General features: G+C 48.2%; 2 protein-coding genes across 3 annotated transcripts in view; both read right to left on the minus strand.

The window, feature by feature from the left end:
- FARP2 (FERM, ARH/RhoGEF and pleckstrin domain protein 2) overlaps nucleotides 1-4,539 on the minus strand; it is an 88,969-nt gene extending 84,430 nt beyond the window's left edge. The window contains exon 1 of the mRNA XM_060105720.1: nucleotides 4,451-4,539. The gene's annotated coding sequence lies outside the window, so the exon portion shown is untranslated. The remainder of the gene's footprint in view (nucleotides 1-4,450) is intronic.
- A 2,125-nt stretch (nucleotides 4,540-6,664) lies between these two features.
- SEPTIN2 (septin 2) overlaps nucleotides 6,665-18,219 on the minus strand; it is a 34,148-nt gene continuing 22,593 nt past the window's right edge. For both annotated transcript variants that reach the window (XM_060107285.1, XM_060107284.1), the window contains exons 9-13: nucleotides 17,754-17,899; nucleotides 16,298-16,381; nucleotides 15,381-15,438; nucleotides 11,136-11,238; nucleotides 6,665-8,680 (exon numbers count right to left, since the gene is read on the minus strand). In XM_060107285.1, coding sequence (XP_059963268.1) covers nucleotides 11,137-11,238; nucleotides 15,381-15,438; nucleotides 16,298-16,381; nucleotides 17,754-17,899 — 390 coding nt within the window. In that variant the 3' untranslated portion in view covers nucleotides 6,665-8,680; nucleotide 11,136. The remainder of the gene's footprint in view (nucleotides 8,681-11,135; nucleotides 11,239-15,380; nucleotides 15,439-16,297; nucleotides 16,382-17,753; nucleotides 17,900-18,219) is intronic.

The raw sequence follows: 18,219 nt of genomic DNA on the forward strand, positions 1-18,219 counted from the left end.
CTCTAGGTGTTGCGCTTGTTCCATAAAAACTAGCATTTTAAAACACTCTCTTTAAATCAATTTAAAAAATTGATTTCTTGTTCCGATACTGAGACTTGTTCCCCCCAACATTCACCTTGTGTTAACTATTACCAAGGCAACCAGGATCTGAACGATGTAGGAGATAAAGTTAATAATGGCCAGTCACTTAAACGACTGTAAAACAGCCAGCGCTGCTTTCTGCTTCCAGACACATCCCGCCGGCCGCAGGAAGAGGCGCCGTGCACCCTCACCCACATGCCTCCACGGTGCCATGTGGCACCAAGCAACGGACCACAAGCTGCCCCTATGCTGGCAGTGTGACTCTAAAGCCATTCTGCCTCGTTTCTGGGCCCCTCACCGGCACCGGCCCTGCCAAGGTCCTAAGAAAGGCCCTCAGTGAAGTGTGGCCATGATCACAGCCTTCTGGAAAATTCGAAAACATATTCAAATTGCAATCGACTAACACTGCTGCCCCTTCCACCCCAAGTCTGTCTCTGTCTCTTCTTCCCTCCATGTCAGGAGGCTCAGGAGAGGACCCAGCTACCAGCACAAGGAGCTGGGGACACCCTTAGTTTGGGCTGAAGCGGAGACGTTTCAGGTGTTCACACTGAGGTGACCACCAGCCTCGCAATGCAGCTATGGTTCCCGGAACACCACTGCCAGTCCTGTGCTCGCGCGCCAGAGGGTTATGGAACAAAGGTGCAGGGCCCGGGCCCTGCAGCAACACGAACAGACCCGATGGCACCTGGGGCTGGAAGCGTGTGGGCCCTGGGAAAGGAGCAAGGTTTGAAACTCGGGGAGCCAGACGCACATTTGTGGGAAAATCATCACCAGACTCGTCAAAATGCAAGCAGAGTTTGGTATTCAGTAGTCAAAACTGCACTTCTCGCCTGTCAGAAAAAAAAATTTATAATGTAGCAGTATAACTATAAATACACCATTGATTTTTTTAACGTTGAATGGAATTGTGCAAAACAGAATTTATCAGAACTCCTGCTTTTCCAAGACACAATCTGTAGCTGTGCTAGAAACAGCAAGTGTGAAACCATGTTTTATATATCCTAACAATCAATAATAAGATTTCTGATCAGCCATGCTAGAGGAATCACTGAATTCTTTCTATTCTCTGTCATATGAAGAGGCAACTAAAAAGTACATAGCCAAAGTGTGTCAGATAATTAACAAATATGCTATCTTTCTGGATTTACTGATGCCTGTATCAACGGTCAGCTTTTTCAAATCTGTATCTTATTTACTTTTTCTCATTCTAAATAAATACCTGCAAATTAATTTTCAAATTGATTTTTATTTGTAACACTGTATTTTCTTAAAGAGGCCTCCTCCCCCAAATTGGATAAGTCTCAGGCCCCATAAAAGTTGGCATCTGCCCTTGCCCCAGATGAAATTCGATTAGTTCAAACATTATTGAGCACCTTGCCTCAGTATCAAGCAAGTCTAAGTCCTTAAAGACACGGGAGCCTGTAAGAGGGAGGAAATCCTTCCCATTACCGTGGGAGAAGACAAAGAAGACCGTCTGTTAAAGGGTGGAGAGAGCCGTGTGGAAGTGAAGTGAGGAAGCCTCCAGGAATCTGGTAGGTGGAGAGGGAGGGAGGAGGCCTCAGCAAAAAGGGGGTGTCTGTGCATCTGGTCCTCACAACCCCCATCACACACGTGCTGTCTCGTCTCCGGTTTAAGGGACCCCACGTGGCGAGTACACAATGATCTAGAAGGGGAGACCACTGTGGATGTGGCCCTGACCACTGCCTGCCGCAGCAGCGGAAGGCAGGAAGCACGAGGTAACACCGAGGAAGGCAGCGCGGCTAGCCTGGCTGGGACGGCTCTCCAGGATGAAGCGGGAGCTGGGCCCTGCAGGGCGACAGGAGACCAGCTAGACAAGAGCAGCCTGCGTGCAGGCAGGGGCTGCTGGGCAAGGCTGAGAGTGGCAGGGGCCCTGAGGATGCCCACGGTGGGCCGGGCTGTGGGGGTCTCGAGGGCCCACCTAAGAGGTCTGGGTGGAATCTCATACCTCCTTCTGTGCTGCAGCTTGGAGAGAGGGGATGAAGAAAGATTCGTCACTGCATCCGACAATGTCAGAGGGCCTTTCTGCTTTTGAATTTTAAAATGACTATAAACCAGAACACCAGCTTAGCGAGAAAACAGTCCTGGGACCCTAAAACAAAACTACTTACATCACTCCACCTTCCCTTCTGATCCTTGTCCACGTCCTCGCATATTTTTACATCAGTATAATTGCTGTGTACAAACTACTTCGCCTTTTTGGTTAAGATGTGTTTTTGAACATATTTCCATGGATCAAAATGGTTCCAATTTTGCTGGGAAGGAAGGATGGGAAGGAGGTTGCCAGAGCATGTCTGCTGGCTGAGGAGTACTCATGCAGAGTTATGTATCAAAGTTTGTTTTCAAAACTGGGATTCCAAAATCAACATCTTTATCACATGCGGCTAGCTGCTCTCCAAAAAGATTAGACCAATTTACAGAATCACTAGAAACCTATCAAACACTGGCCTCTATCATATTAAGCTTTGTGGAACCCTCTCGCCTTTTTGGCACCCTGTTGCCAAGGTAAAACCTGGAGTTGACAAATACGCTCCTGTGCAGTCATGCTCTACACACGGGATCTCAGAGAGCACCACCAGAGTGACCTTGGCTCAACATCCAGCTTTACAGGGGGGTTTCCCTGCACCTAACGCCAAGCCGTGTGCAGGAAGCTCACGACCCACTGAGCAAATGGGGAGGTGGCAGGCTTATACGAAAGCGGGTGAAGAAAAAACAGGAACAAACCTGAAAGGGCAAGCAGCAGTGACAAACACCTGTTACCGTCTCAGGATAGAGGAGGTGCTGGTGTGACTAGAGGCAGGAGTGTTTAGAAAGGAGTGGAACAGAATTCCTTGGGGCCCAGGGGATTTAAAAGAGCTTGCATGGACTTACCCATGCATCCACCTTTGCTTTGTCAATCCAGTGCATATCCTTCCCTCCAAGCAGGATAATTCTGCTTAAATACTGCACACTTCTCTCTCTACTGTCGACTCAGATTATTCTTCCACCTGGTAATATAATGGCTGACACTTATTAAGCACTTACTGTGTGCCAGGCATCTAGCTAACAGCGTTTCCACTGATGCTTAATCCTCACAACAAGTCTGTGAGGCAGGTAAACCGTAACCTCATTTGCTGATAGGGAACCTGAGGCAGAGATAAATGAATGTATCATATAAACTTCCCTTTTGGGAAAGGATGCCCGTGCATGTAAATGAGCCAGCAAACTTCTGCAGCTCCTGTCAGCGTCTGGTCCAAACAGCTCACTGTGAACTGCTCACGGAGAATCTGCAACAAAGCAGGAGCCCCGGGGAAGCAGGGCCAGGGTGTGACCCTAAACCGGTCACCCCGCTCCCTGCTTCCCGACGGGGCCTGGGCACGTCTCCTCTGCAGAGTTTGAGAGAACCAAATAAAATAATGGGCGAGAAGCGCTTCACAACCCTACCCAAAGAGCTACGCCTGTAGTGTACAGGAACTCATAAAAACCTTTCAAAAAACAGCAGATACAGACAATGAACATTAGATGTGGCCTACCAGCAAAGGTCACTCCATGCCTGCTGACCTCAAATGTCCTCTCCCATCTCTGTGGCAGGAGAAAACTGCACACTGTCCACACACAAGCAGCCCGCTGGTCCAACGCTCCTGACACCCATCGAGCACCTCCGCGGTCCTCCGCCGGAAGCGCCCTCACAGACGTGAGCAAAGGTACAGAGAACAGCCCCCCTGACATGTAAACCTTCCCATCCTTTCACTGCGGACTGACATTATTTCCTTCAATGCACCTTGTGTGAATTTGTTTTTCACGGCAATTACTGACCAGCACACGAAAGGCCACCAGAGGCTGTAGCCACCATAGTAAACGGAAACGGGGGCATATTCCAGCCCCAGCTTTCACCGTCTGCCTTTAGAAGGCTCCCCACTGCCTGAGGAGCCGTTCTACACTTCATGGAGTAGAAACATTAACACCTAACACCGATTCCCGGCGTTAAGATACAATCTAAGGAAAGGCCAAAAAGGGCGTGGTCTCAGGCGGCGCGAGCTTCCACCTGTGGCTCTGCCGGGGCCTCCACGCGGGACCCTCCCCGCCCACCCCGGCGCCTCCACGCGGGACCCTCCCCGCCCACCCCGGCGCCTCCACGCGGTACCCTCCCGCCCACCCCGGGCCTCCAGTGGGCAGGCTCCCCACACACGGCCCTCCCCGCACGGGGCCTGCCGCCCTAAGGCCTTCTGAGCCCGGGCGTGGACTCCTCTGGCCGCCCGCCGTCCGGAGGCGCCCGCCCTGCCCTGGGCTTCGGCCCACGGCCTCCGCCGCCCACCCCCGAGGCGCAGCCCAGCCCCTGCCTGACCGGGACCCCGCTGCCCCGCACGCTCACCAGACGCCAGGCCCGCGCTGTCGCCTGCAGCGCCCTTCAGATACCTCGTCTGCTCCGCCCGCTTACGACGGCCCGTAGGCCGCCCCCGCGCCGCGCGCCCAGACCCTACCCCCCGCCCAGGGCCCCGCCCCCGCCCCCGCGGACGCGCCGCCGATTGGCCTGCGGGCTCTGGGGCGGGGCCTCCGCGGCCGCGGCCTAGAAGTCCGGCACAGAATTCTGATTGGTGAATGGACCGGAGGAAGCAGGGCGAGAGGGCAAGCGCGGAGTCCAATGCAATTCAGCAGATATTCGGCTCGCAGGGCGGCGCTGGGTCCTGGGCGGGGCGCGGTTCCGGCTCGGGGAGGGGCGGGGCGTCGGCTCTGAGAGCAGGGTCCGGCTCGGAGGGCGGAGCGCGGTCCCGGCGCGGCCTTCTGCTGGCTCACTTCGCCCTCTCCCCTGGCTGCCAGCCTTCCCGTTACCCGCTCCTCCCACCAATTGCGACACTTCTGGGGCTACTGGTGTCGTGGCCTACGGGCACCGAGAGCCCTGTGAGGATGTGCTGAGGAGGAAACGGGCCGTGCTGGCGAGGCCCGCGGCCCTTCCAGGCTTCACAGTCCTCCTCTAGCCTCGTGGCCCCCACCCGGAAATGGAAACGTGACACCACGTCCGGAGCCCTCAGGCCCGCGACTCGCAGCAGCACACGCCTCTTCTTCGAAGAGGTTCAGTGAACTTCTACGCATCCTTCAAGACCCGGTTCAATTTGCCCTGGTCCTGGCCCCCGCCGCAGTCCCCGCGCCTCCCGGGGCAGGCCAGGAGCGCGCCCGCGCTTGTCTGTATAAGGAGTAAACCGGGGATGGACCCGGACCCATCTAGTAGGGGACTGCTAGGGTTCTGGCCACCAGATCAAGACCCCGACCCCGTACGTTTCCCAAAGGAAGCAGGAACAGCCGCTCCCCGCGGGGCAGCTTCGGATTCGAGACTCAGGAGGGCACTCCTGCCCCCCGTCGCTCCCCTCAACGACACCACCGGCAGCCCCGATGTCAGAACCCAGGCGCTGTTCTCGCTGCTCCCAGGGTGGCACACACCCCTCGGCACGGAACCCCGACAGGTGAGCAGTGCCAGTGGGGACCCCGCAGGGGGAAAGCCTGGTCAGAGGCTGCGGGGTGTATGCTGGAGGGAGGCCCTGAGGCAGAGGTGCAGGACCTGGAAGAGGGAGGGACCTGGAAAGAAGGAACCAGAGACAGGGCTCTAGGCAGACACTGAGAAGGAAGTAAAGGGGCCATGGGGTGGTCAGTGGCGTGGGCAGAGGGCCGGCCAGCCACCCAGATCAGGCTTACAGTCCAGGTTTTCAATATTTCTTCTAATAAGTTAGTAGTTGTTACTACAGTGAATGAGATCCTTCGCCACATTTTCTATTTAGTGGGCAGACATCACTGAACTCTCACTAGTGGTAATTTTCATCATTCACTTTAAGGAGATCATCAGATTCCCCTGTAAATATTTCCTTTCCAATCTTTATGGCTTGCTCTTTTGGGCTGGGATCGCCAATACAGAGTTGTTGGGTACAGATGTTGGTACAAATAATTCCTCCTGGGTTTTTTTTTGCGGTACGCGGGCCTCACTGTTGTGGCCTCTTCCGTTGCGGAGCACAGGCTCCGGACGCGCAGGCTCAGCGTCCATGGCTCACGGGCCCAGCTACTTCGCGGCATGTGGGATCCTCCCGGACCGGGGCACGAACCTGCGTCCCCCGCATCCGCAGACTCTCAACCACTGCGCCACCAGGGAAGCCCTCCTCCTGATTTTATTTTTAAAAATTATTTTATTTACTTATTTTGGGCTGCATTGGGTCTTCGTTGCTGAGCGTGGGCTTTCTCCAGTTGCGGGGAGTGGGGGCTACTTGTCGTTGCGGTGCTGCGGGCTTCTCACTGTGGTGGCTTCTCTCGTTGCGGAGCACAGGCTCTAGGACACGTGGGCTTCAGTAGTTGTGGCTTGTGGGCTCTATAGTACAGGCTCAGGAGTTGTGGCGCACGGGATTAGTTGCTCTCCGGTGTGTGGGATCTTCCTGGACCAGGGCTCGAACCTGTGTCCCCTGCATTGGCAGGAGGACTCTTAACTACTGTGCCACCAGGGAAGCCCCTCCGGATTTTTATACACAGAAAACGCAGGGCTTTCTCTGAATCTTTCCCAGAAAACCTTACACCTTTACCTCATCAAGAGCCAATAATGAGTACTCACTTAATATCTAAACAATAGTGCTTTATTGGTAAAAGGTTAGTTTCAATGGATACAAAATTGCTGTGTAAAATAAGTTTTCAAAATACATTTCTATAGGTAAAGCTTATCTCAGTAAAAGAGCAATTATCTATTAGCAAAAGTATTTAGATTCGGGCAACAAAACAAAAGGGAATTTAAAAGTCTTACAGTGTCGGTCCACCCACACCCCCATAACCATTAGGTGGCAGCTAAGCACTAAGGAGTAGTTTTACTTTATAGAGCTTACACCTACCACTTTCAAGTGCTGCCACACCCCGCCCCTTTTTAAAACAGCTTTTACTAGCAGTTAGTAAATGACAAAATAACTCAAATAACTAGCCTTGCATGGAGGGGCCCTAAGGTCATGGAACATTTTTTCTTGGTAAAAACTGCACAATGTGCCTAAACCTATAGCTCTTGACCATTTGCAATTACCCAACAGTGAAAGGGCAAAGTCAGGAGAACACCCAGTGATTTTCTGTAGTACACCTTTGTAACTAATATATTTCAACCATCTCATTTTCTTTTCTGTCTGTTGAATACAAAACCCCCTCCTCGTCCTTGGAGTAATAAGCATTGTCTCCATTTTAACCCCTCTTGTTCTAGCAAAATGAAAACACTGAACCAGCACCTGCTCCCTCCAGATCTTCTGTCATCTGTCACTTTTTGGGGGACCAATTTCCCCACGTCAGTAGAAATGCTGGAAAAAAAAGGCAACCCCAAGAGCATCAGCGCCCCTTTGAGTGCACGACAGGGAGACCAGCTACAAGGACAGGGAAGGGCCAAGGCCACAGAGCACAGGAAACCAACCAGGTGCGGCTTCAACTGGCGGCACCCGTCAGCCAGCCCCCCGTGCAGACCTGAAACAGCCTTCATTCTCACACAGTACATGGAAGGAAAGGACAGTGGCTGAAGAAGGACTAGACAGCCTGCACACACAAAAAGATTACCGCTATTTGCCTGAAAACCATTCAGGAAAGCATCAGTTAAAGGGACGCCAAATCAGGAAAACCTGGCAGGCATTTTGGGCTCCACGGGGCTGAGGCCTCGGGGCCACCCACCCGAGGACCCTTATTTTCGCTGCTGAGGCACGTCTCCTATACCTGCAGTTAGAGAAAACACATTAAAGTGCAGTATAAAAATACAAAAAGGCTGGTTTCTGCACAGATCAATTGTTAATTTTCCTTAAAAAGTTATTTTTTTAATTTAGCTGAATAAAAATAGTTTATTGACTCTCATTGTGTAGGTAAGAATTTTAGTTGCAACATGAAAACTGCAGCTCATGGATACTTTGATTTTTCATGGCAAACTCTACAGAAAGTGGCTTGTGGCGAGTTCTGTGCATAGACCCAAGAATCCAAAGACTTGTTAAAAACAAGTTCACCGCTAAAAGCCTGTTTTTAAAAAAGCTATTTAAGTATAAACTTGTATTTCACTGGGTAATTCTGTTTCGTTTGGTAAACAGATAAATGTGCAGATGGATTAACAGTATTGAGTTATAGCAGCAAAACTGGTTTTAGGTGTTGTGCTCAAACAAAGCAAGACAGCTAACCAGGTGCCATGACTTGGTGAGAAATGGCCTTGCACCAGGGCAGCTCTCATCTTTATGTGTCACTAGGTCCATGTCTCTGCTACTCAGGAACATTCTGGGAAACCTGAATGTTCTAGAAATAAATCATGATTAGTCAGTTAGGCCAGCCAAATCAAATTCAACTATTAACTATACATGCTGACTGGTCCCTGGGGAATCAATTCTAACATTAGTTGTCAGTTAAGGTGGACAAAAAATGGAAATGGAAAGTTAACCTCACAAAATATAAAGTATAACATAATGAAATATAAATGTTAAGGTACTTCATACAAAATAACACATCAGAAGTTTTTAAAAAATTAAATTCTCAGGCACAGGTACTGTAAAATGTGGACAGGCACCCCTCCAAGTGTCTTGAAAACACGCAGCTGTGTTACTTGTCAGAATGTTATCTTGCAAAGTGTTTTCTGGAAAAAACAAAACAACACATTTAAATGGGAGTGATGCAATGCCTGCTGCTTGGACCACTGGTAGCGTTATTTTCCTGTGTAACAACAAACAGCACAAACTGAGCAGAAGGTAGGCTCTGAGGACCACAGAGTTTACTAAAATCAAAACGTCACTTATGAAGCTCTTGGAAATCAGAACTGCAAAACTGCAAAGTATACAGAAATGTAGATGAATTTTAGGTACCAAAAGTAGAATTCTCGTAATTCCATAAGTTTTAAAAAGAGAAGCAGCAAGATCAGACAGAGTGAGCTAACATCTATTGCTCCCTCCTGCCTCAAATGGGCCCCACCCCTCAGGAGTCCGTTTCTCTGCCATCATTTCCCATCAGGCAGCAAACCTGCCCAAGCAGGACTGCCCTGTGCGGCCAGGAAATCCATCAATTGACAAGTGACGTGACCACAGGCAAGTAATTTTAAACCCTTGCACAGCGTCCGTGTCCTCACTGGGCAAGTGCAAACTCAGCACGTGCCCTCAGGACCTTTCTAAGGTTTCAACGTGATGACGAAAGAAAAGCAACCAACTCTGACCCAGGTGGGGTTCTGTGGATGCTCCCTTTAAAAGCAACTGGTTACACTGTACATGTGTATCTGTGTCTTTCTGTGCTTGTATTTCACAACTAAAACCTTTCCCAATAAGCCGCAAAGGGGCAGGGGCTTTGTTTTGGTGACCAATGCGCCCAGCCTGCCCGCCCCGCCCCACATCCTTCATCACCTGTCCATGTTGTGGAAGACTTCTGATAGGTGCCCGACCTCCGGGCCCCTTACCTCCTGTCTCATTGGTCCTGCAATGTGTCAGCTCAGCCTGCAGTCACTCAGGCCATCACATCGCCTCCTGAGGGACTGCGGCGATGCTCACATGCCCTACCATCAGGTCCATATCCCAGCTCTGTGCCAGCTCGAACTCTGACTGGCCCCAGCCCGCTCTTCCCACGGAGCAGGCTTGCCTCCGCCCCTCCCCATGTAACTCTTCATCCTCTAGTCCTCATTTGACTTTACCTCTCCCTCGTTCCTCTTGGAGGTATGGAAGCAGCCACCTGGACAGCTCTCAGTGTCCCCCTGTCCACAGGGTACAGGGGAGCGGACATTTGCATTTTCCTAGTCTCCCTTCTGGCGGGGAGGCCAGCATACACCCGGCCAGCCAGCCACACGAGCCACTGATTCCCGTCGGCTGGAGCAGAGCGGTGCCGAGGAGCAAGGTCAGCAGCAAGGTAACCCTGACCTACCTGGCCTACTGCTCCCTTGACCCCATCTCGACTTTTAGTTGACCTAAGCTGTTCCAGTAACACTTTGAAGAGATGTTTTCAGCTTTAATAAATTTCAAATTGTACGACTAATAAAAGCTACTTTAATACACAGTTTTCTTCTACTGCTGTGAGACAATAAACATAGATCCTGGTCTCTGCCCCCAGCCCTGGCACACAGCCCCTAAAACCCTTTCATTTCCTAAGTGGTCAGAGCACCAGGTGCACCTCTTGTCCTGATACTTGGTCCTTGACCTCTGTTACTAACACAGGGCTCCTGAAACCCATGTACCTTCCCTGATTTTGTGCTAATAAGGGAACTCTGTGGGTTGGTCACCAGTAAAACCAAGCCATGATGAGAAGCTTGTCATTTCCAGCCCTGTCCCCCATCCTCCAGCAAGGGGAGAGAAGCAGGAAATGGAGATAATGACTGATCATACCTACTTGAGGTAGCCTCCTTTAAAATCCCCAAAGCAGGGGTTTGGCGAGCTTCTGGGTTGGTGAATCCATCCAAACCGGGAGGGTGATATACCCAAACTCCTCAGGGACAGAAGCTCCTGCACTAGGGACTCTCTCAGACCTCACTCGCCCTGTGGGTTTCTTCATCTGGCTATTCACCTCTGTTCTTTATTATATCCTTTAATGTGACCTAGTAAGCAAAACGTTTGAGTTCTGTGAGCCGCTCTAGCAAATTACTGAACCCATGGTGGGGTGGGCACCTCTAATCTCTAGGCGGTCAGTCAGAAGCACCAGTGACAACCTGGATTTTGGACTGGCATCTGAAGTGGGGGGCAGACTTGTGGGACTGAGCCCTCAACCTGTGGGGGGTGACAGCATCTCCAGGTAGATGGTGTCAGAACTGAGCCTGCAGGACCCCAGCTGGTGGTGTGGAGAACTGCTCGGTGCAGGGGAAGCCTCCACACATCTGGCAACCAGGAGCGAGGGCACTCTGCAAGGTTGGAGACATACAGGAGAGGAGCACACAGTAGGGAAGAACGGTGTTTTTCCCTACGTAGGAAGGGGAAATGGTTTTTCCATTACAATTGTTACACTTAAAAGCTTAGAAAACACGAAAACCCTTTACTAAACAGGAAGCGTGGAAGAGCTTCCGTTTTGAGGAGCAACCTTTATCCTTTCGTGACACGCGCCTGCTCTCCAGGCTTGGCCGTTACCTCACACATGGTGCCCGTGGACTGCGCCGTCGCCATCCCCACCCTGCATCTGCATCTGCATCTGCGCCTGCATCCGGGCGATCATCTCCTGCATGCGGCGGAGCTGCGGACACGAGATGGACACACCGTTGGTTCTCGGGCTCTGCTGTCCCCAAGCAGGCTTTACGGGGGTCCTGTGATTGCTAGTACTTCAACGTCTGTGCTCTCCCAAAACATGACCATGAGTTAACACACAAAAAACGCTTACAAACCAGTACAAGGACCAATGGCTCAACAGAAAACCGAGCAAACGATAAGAATAGGCAATTCAAATAAAAAATAAAAATTATCAAGAAACGGAAGAAATAAGAAAGACAACATGAGACAGTTTTTGACCTAAAAAGGTAGGAAGGAGTTGCCACTACCCAGTGGGGAATGTGCACTAAAGGGGAGTGACGGGCCCAGCTTCTTTGGGTGATTCAAATGGTGAATCTTCACCCTCCTGCATCCCCATCACTTTTTTAAAAAAAATTGTTTCATTTATTCTATTTTTTCTTGCTATTTTTTAAACAACTTTATTGGAGTGTAATTGCTTTACAATGGTATGTTAGTTTCTGCTTTACAACAAAGTGAATCAGCTATACATATACATATATCCCCATATCCCCTCCCTCTTGCGTCTCCCTCCCACCCTCCCTATCCCACCCCCCTAGGTGGTTACAAAGCACCGAGCTGATCTCCCTGTGCTATGTGTCTGCTTCCCACTAGCTATCGGTTTTACATTTGTTAAGGCATATATGTCCACGCCACTCTTACACTTTGTCCCAGCTTAACTTTCCCCCTCCCCATGTCCTCAAGTCCATTCTCTAGTAGGTCTGCGTCTTTATTCCCATCCTGCCCCTAGGTTCTTCATGACCATTTTTTTTTTTAGATTCCATATATATGTGTTGGCATATGGTATTTGTTTTTCTCTTTCTGACTTACTTCACTCTGTATGACAGACATCTAGGTCCATCCACCTCACTACAAATAACTCCATTTCGTTTTTTTATGGCTGAGTAATATTCCATTGTATGTACGTGCCACATCTTCTTTATCCATTCATCTGTCGATGGACACTTAGGTTGCTTCCATGTCCTGGCTATTGTAAATAGATGAGAATTGCTACTCCAGCTTTCTTTTGATTTCCATTTGTGTGGAATATCTTTTTCCATCCCTTCACTTTCAGTCTGTATGTGTCCCTAGGTCTGAAGTGGGTCTCTTGTAGACAGCATATATATGGATCTTGTTTTTGTATCCATTCAGCCAGTCTATGTCTTCTGGTGGGAGCATTTCATCCACTGACATTTAAGGTAATTATCAATATGTATGTTCCTACTACCATTTTCTTAATTGTTTTGGGTTTGTTATTGTAGGTCTTTTCCTTCTCTTGTGTTTCCTGCCTAGAGAAGTTCCTTTAGCATTTGTCGTAAAGCTGGTTTGGTGGTGAATTCTCTTAGCTTTTGCTTGTCAGTAAAGGGTTTAATTTCTCCGTCGAATCTGAATGAGATCCTTGCTGGGTAATCTTGGTTTTAGGTTTTCCCCTTTCATCACTTTCAATATGTCTTGCCACTCCCTTCTGGCTTGCAGAGTTTCTGCTGAAAGATCCGCTGTTAGCCTTATGGGGATTCCCTTGTATGTTATTTGTTGTTTCTCCCTTGCTGCTTTTAATATTTTTTCTTTGCATTTGATTTTTGATAGTTTGACTAATATGTGTCTTGGCATGTTTCTCCTTGGATTTATCCTGTATGGGACTCTCTGTGCTTCCTGGACTTGATTGACTATTTTCTTTCCCATATTAGAGAAGTTTTTCAATATCTCTTCAAATATTTTCTCAGTCCCTTTCTTTTTCTCTTCTTCTTCTGGGACCCGTATAATTCAAATGTTGGTGCGTTTAATGTCCCAGAGGTCTCTGAGACTGTCCTCAATTCTTTTCATTTTTTTTTCTTTACTCTGCTCTGCAGTAGTTATTTCCACTATTTTATCTTCCAGGTCACTTATCCATTCTTCTGCCTCAGTTATTCTGCTACTGATTCCTTGTAGAGAATTTTTAATTTCATTTATTGTGTTGTCCATCATTGTTTGTTTGCTCTTTAGTTTTTCTAGGTCCTTGTTATACGTTTCTTGTATTTTCTCCATTCTACTTCCAAGATTTTGGATCATCTTTACCATCATTACTCTGAATTCTTTTTCAGGTAGACTGCCTATTTCCTCTTCATTTGTTTGGTATGGTGGGGTTTTTACCTTGCTTCTTCATCTGCTGTGTGTTTCTCTGTCTTCCCATTTTGCTTAACTTACTGTGTTTGGGGTCTCTGTTTCGCAGGCTGCAGGTTTGCAGTTCCCGTTGTTTTTGGTGTCTGCCCCCAGCGGGTAAGGCTGGTTCAGTGGGTTGTGTAGGCTTCCTGTTGGAGGGGACTAGAGCCTGTGTTCTGGTGGATAAGGCTGGATCTTGTCTTTCTGGTGGGCAGGACTGCGTCTGGTGGTGTGTTTTGGGGTATCTGTGACGTTATTATGATTTTAGGCAGCCTCTCTGCTAATGGGTGGGGTTGTGTTCCTGTCTTGCTAGTTGTTTGGCGTGGGGCGTCCAGCACTGCAGCTTGCTGGTCATTGAGTGGAGCTGGGTCTTAGTGTTGAGGTGGAGATCTCTGGGAGAGCTTTCGCTGTCTGATATTATGTGGAGCCGGGAGGTCTCTGGTGGACCAACGTCCTGAACTCAGCTCTCCCACCTCAGAGGCACAGGCCTGGCACCCGGCCAGAGCACCAAGACCCTGTCAGCCACACGGCTTTTGAGAGGTCTGAGGTCTTCTGCCAGCGTTCAATAGGTGTTCTGTAGGAGTTGTTCCACATGTAGATGTATTTCTGATGTATTTGTGGGGAAGAAGGTGATCTCCACGTCTTACTCCTCTGCCATCTTGAAGGTCTCACCCCATCACTTTTTATCACTATGGTTTCTGTTTAGAAAGGCCTCTAGGCAAGTGTTGTAAACGATTTACCTCAATTTTCTTCAGGTAACTTTTGTGATTATGTTTTTAACATTTAAATATTTGATCCATAGTGAATTAATTTGGCCAAAGAAGTGTTTTATTTTTGTTTCCAAAAGGGTGGCCTGTTTTCTTTTTACTCAACATGCCTGAATTCCACCACTTTAACAGGTCTCAGCACCTTTACCTCAGAGCACATTTCCATACTTCTAATCTATTTCCAGACCTGCATTAATTAATTAATTAATTATCGATTTTTAAAATATTTATTTATTTATTTTTGACTGTGTTGGGGGGGGCCTTCATTGCGGTGCTCAGGGTTCTCACTGCAGTGGCTTCTCTTGTTGTGGAGCACGGGCTCTAGGCGCATGGGCTTCAGAAGTTGTGGCTTGCAAGCTCTGGAGCACAGGCTCGGTAGTTGTGGCGCACGGGCTTAGTTGCTCCGCGGCATGTGGGATCCTCCCAGACCAGGGCTCAAACCTGTGTCCCCTGCACTGGCAGGCGGATTCTCAACCACTGCGCCACCAGGGAAACCCCGACCTGCATTTAATCAGCCTAACCCGCCTGTACCAAACTCTGGACGACCACCTTTTGACGTTTCCGTAACCAATAAAGCAAGCCTCTTTTCGTTAGTCTGCTTTTTATAGAGCTTCCTGTGTTTCCCAATGCTTAGCCTTCAGGACAAATGGAATTACTTCAAGTTCTTGCTAAAACGAAGAACTAAGCAAACACACAGAATTCTGTGGGAATTGCGTTAGAGAGCTGTGGTCCTCACACTGAGCATCCTACCTACAAAGCTTTGTGTCTACTCAAATTTTGAAAGCAGTTTTCAGTAGAGCTTTTTCTAGTTTCTTCCCCTATATAAGCCCTACGTATTTCTTATGTTTTTATTAATGATGGTGAATGAGCTTCTTTCATTATATTTTCATTGTCTGTGTATGGGAAAACTGCTGATTTTTAAACATCTTACAAAAACCAGTCATGTTACTGAATTCTCACTATTTCCAACTTTTCCCACTAAATTGCTGTTGGGTATTAAATAAGATAATATATGTAAACCAATATACATTCTTATGTATATATATGCATATTATCATGTGCAGATATATATATAAAACAGATTAGTTATATATAGTATGTTCCTTTTCAAAAAAACAAGAAAAAAAACTCTATGAACTACAAATAATATTTTTAGGTATACACTAAACAGTAGACTCAAAAACAGAAAAAGTACTTTTCTACTTACCTCAGCTTCCTTTTCCAGCAAGATCTGGTCTTTATTCATGTCCTCATTTTCCACTTTTCTAAGAGGTGAAAAAAACTACAGTTATAATATTACGGCAAATATAGTTGGTTATTTCTCACGACAGATGCTCAAAGTAAAACTTCATTTTATATTTCTGAGAAATATATCTACTGAAAATTGCATAAATTTATCATTTTTCTGATTAACGACATGAATAAGAAAATGATGAAAAATGCAATACGAAATGGAAAATTCAAGACCTCTTTCTTACTCTAAGCTGGGGTGTGGCACTTTCGACTTTACCCAAAAAGCAGTAGGTATTATCTGAAGAATACTCTTCTAAGATAAGTTATGAACAAAGACTACAACAATCGTACTTAAAAAAGGAACAGGATGTGAGTGTCCAAGCGGAGAAGCCGGCGCAGGAGGCCCTCTGAGCCCTCGAAGACATGGCTCCACGTGGGCCCACTCCCTTGGTACCACAACCTGGCTGTATTCCTCAGACTGGGAATGTTCTTGCTGCCTCTAAATCCTTTCTTCACATCTGGTCCCCAAATTAGTAACACCATAAAGCAGACTCTAAAGTGTACCTCATTCGTATGTACGAAGGACCTTGTGTTGAAACAGGATCCAACACAAGTCTTTGGCCTTTCCATCTAGAGCTGTTCTTGATATGCAACAGTTAAAGATACCTTTTAACAGGCATAACAAAAAAACCCCACCCAAAACAAAAACAAACCCCAACCCCACGATGTGATTAAATTAGCAACAAGTATCTCCCAATAGCTTCTGAGTAGGAAACCAAATGGTGATGCTTAGTGGTTAAGGCTGAGCCAGACACACAGAGGAGAGGGGGACAGCATGACTCGAGGTGACCAAATATGGACCGAGGGGACAGCATGACTTGGGGCAACAACCTGCCGCCTCTTTTGAGCCTCTCGGATCGGAAGTTTTCATAGTGAAGGTCCTGGGTCACCTCCTGGAGATCTTGCATGTGAGTGCTGAAAGAGAAAAGGATGTACCAGGGCTATGCCATTCACATGGAAAAAACACCCAATCAAGGACACAGAACACACACACCAGGAACTAAGACCCCAGATTACTTGGTAAACAGTACACAAAGTTGCTGGAATTTCGGGATAAGGGAATGAGGCTGTGGAAACATCTACAGAGGCGCATCTGTTTGCTACCATGATAAACAACGCACAGACACACCCAGCTGGGCCACAGGGTCTCCGCCACAAGCACCACGCTTTGCATGAGATCACCACAGTGGACAGAAGGAGAGGCACAGAGGCTTTAGGAGATTGTTTAGGTAAACAATGTCTGAAACAGAGCACACTTTTCTAGAAGAACTTACGAAAAACAAGCAATTCAAACATTTGTGACTCCTTAAGCTTAACGTGTATGTCACAAAGAGCCTATTAGTGTCACCTGTGGAGAAGAGCATAAATCAAAGTACTAATCTTCTGGACGAGATAGAAACAGCACTTTGCATCTTCTAATCGTCTTGGAAAACATTCATAGCTTCGGCCCAGCTTTTCCAGATACTTAAGCACTCAGCTCTGAGACAGGATCATGACAGTCAAGGGCCTGTCCCCGGAAGGCCTGGGTGCACTTTCACACCTGACATGGTGACTGAATTACATCTGACATAACTTGAATGCCAATTTTAATGGTATTTTTAGTGATTTTAATTCACCAAAAATTCCTAAACCAAGTGAGACCTACGTGGCCTGTAGAGCAATTTTTAGTTCTTCAAAATTTATCTGGACCAGCCGTTCTTTGATCTCAAAATTCTGATGAAAGAGGGTTAGATTTTAGCAACACTCTTTCTTTTAGCCTCTTTATTCAAGGGCAACAGCAATGCATGTTTGTTACTAAATGTACGATTTATTTTTAGAGGAAAAAAGTCTGCTTTTGTAGTCAGGTCTGTTCTAGCTACTAAGAACCGACTGGAGAACCTCAAGGCTAACCGGGGCCACCTCGTCTGAGAGCCTGAGGCTGATGGGCACGCTGCATTTCAGCGGTGGCTGGAGAAGGCTCTCAGGGCCCCAAGCAGCGAAGCTGTCCAATTCCTCGCCAGAGCAAGAGGTGTCCTGTGCGTGGTGCAGCCACACCACAGGTGAGGTCTAGTCTACTCTTAGCATCAAAAAGGTCTTTGAGATTAGGAAGGAGAGTGTATTAAGCTACAGGCCCCAGGTGGAAGAGGCTAGTCTGCTACAGTCCCAGAGAGGGGAGGGCCTTCCGCACCAAGCTGGGATAGCCCCGCTGCAGGAGCACAACGGAGCCGGTGTGGCTCGCAGGCCCCACGCACACCCACCCCTCGAAAGCTCTGCTCTCCAAGCCAGTGGGAACGCATGCGCGCCTTACATGAGCATCGTCCTCAGTTTCAGGAAGTCGTTGTGCTCTGGGTTCTCCACCTCCACGACGCCCCACGGGTAGAGGCGGCCTCTGACTTTCTTGCCTTTGGCTTCAATCAGCTGATTGGATCCAACCACAGAGAATGGGATACTGGCCTAGAAACAGACACACGGGGTAGACTGGCTCCACACAGGGAACCTCAAGTTTCACTGCAAACACAGGAACGTGAGCACAGAATGAACACACTGCTGCCAACTACAAGGCTCACTTGGAAAGCCAATGGTTCACATATTTTACTTGCAAGTGGCAGTTCTTTTCCACATGGGACAAACTGTATGAAATCAAACTAAACCTGCAGTAAGATTTCTAAGCCTCAGGTGACAGCTATGCCAGAATATCTTTAGCGCAAAACTATTACTGTGACCAAATCTACCTGGCAACCTCAGAGGCCAAGCCTTCTAAGACTGTGTGCTTT

Source organism: Mesoplodon densirostris, chromosome 8 (assembly GCF_025265405.1).
Source record: "Mesoplodon densirostris isolate mMesDen1 chromosome 8, mMesDen1 primary haplotype, whole genome shotgun sequence".
In the NCBI taxonomy this organism is placed as follows: Eukaryota; Metazoa; Chordata; class Mammalia; order Artiodactyla; family Ziphiidae; genus Mesoplodon; species Mesoplodon densirostris.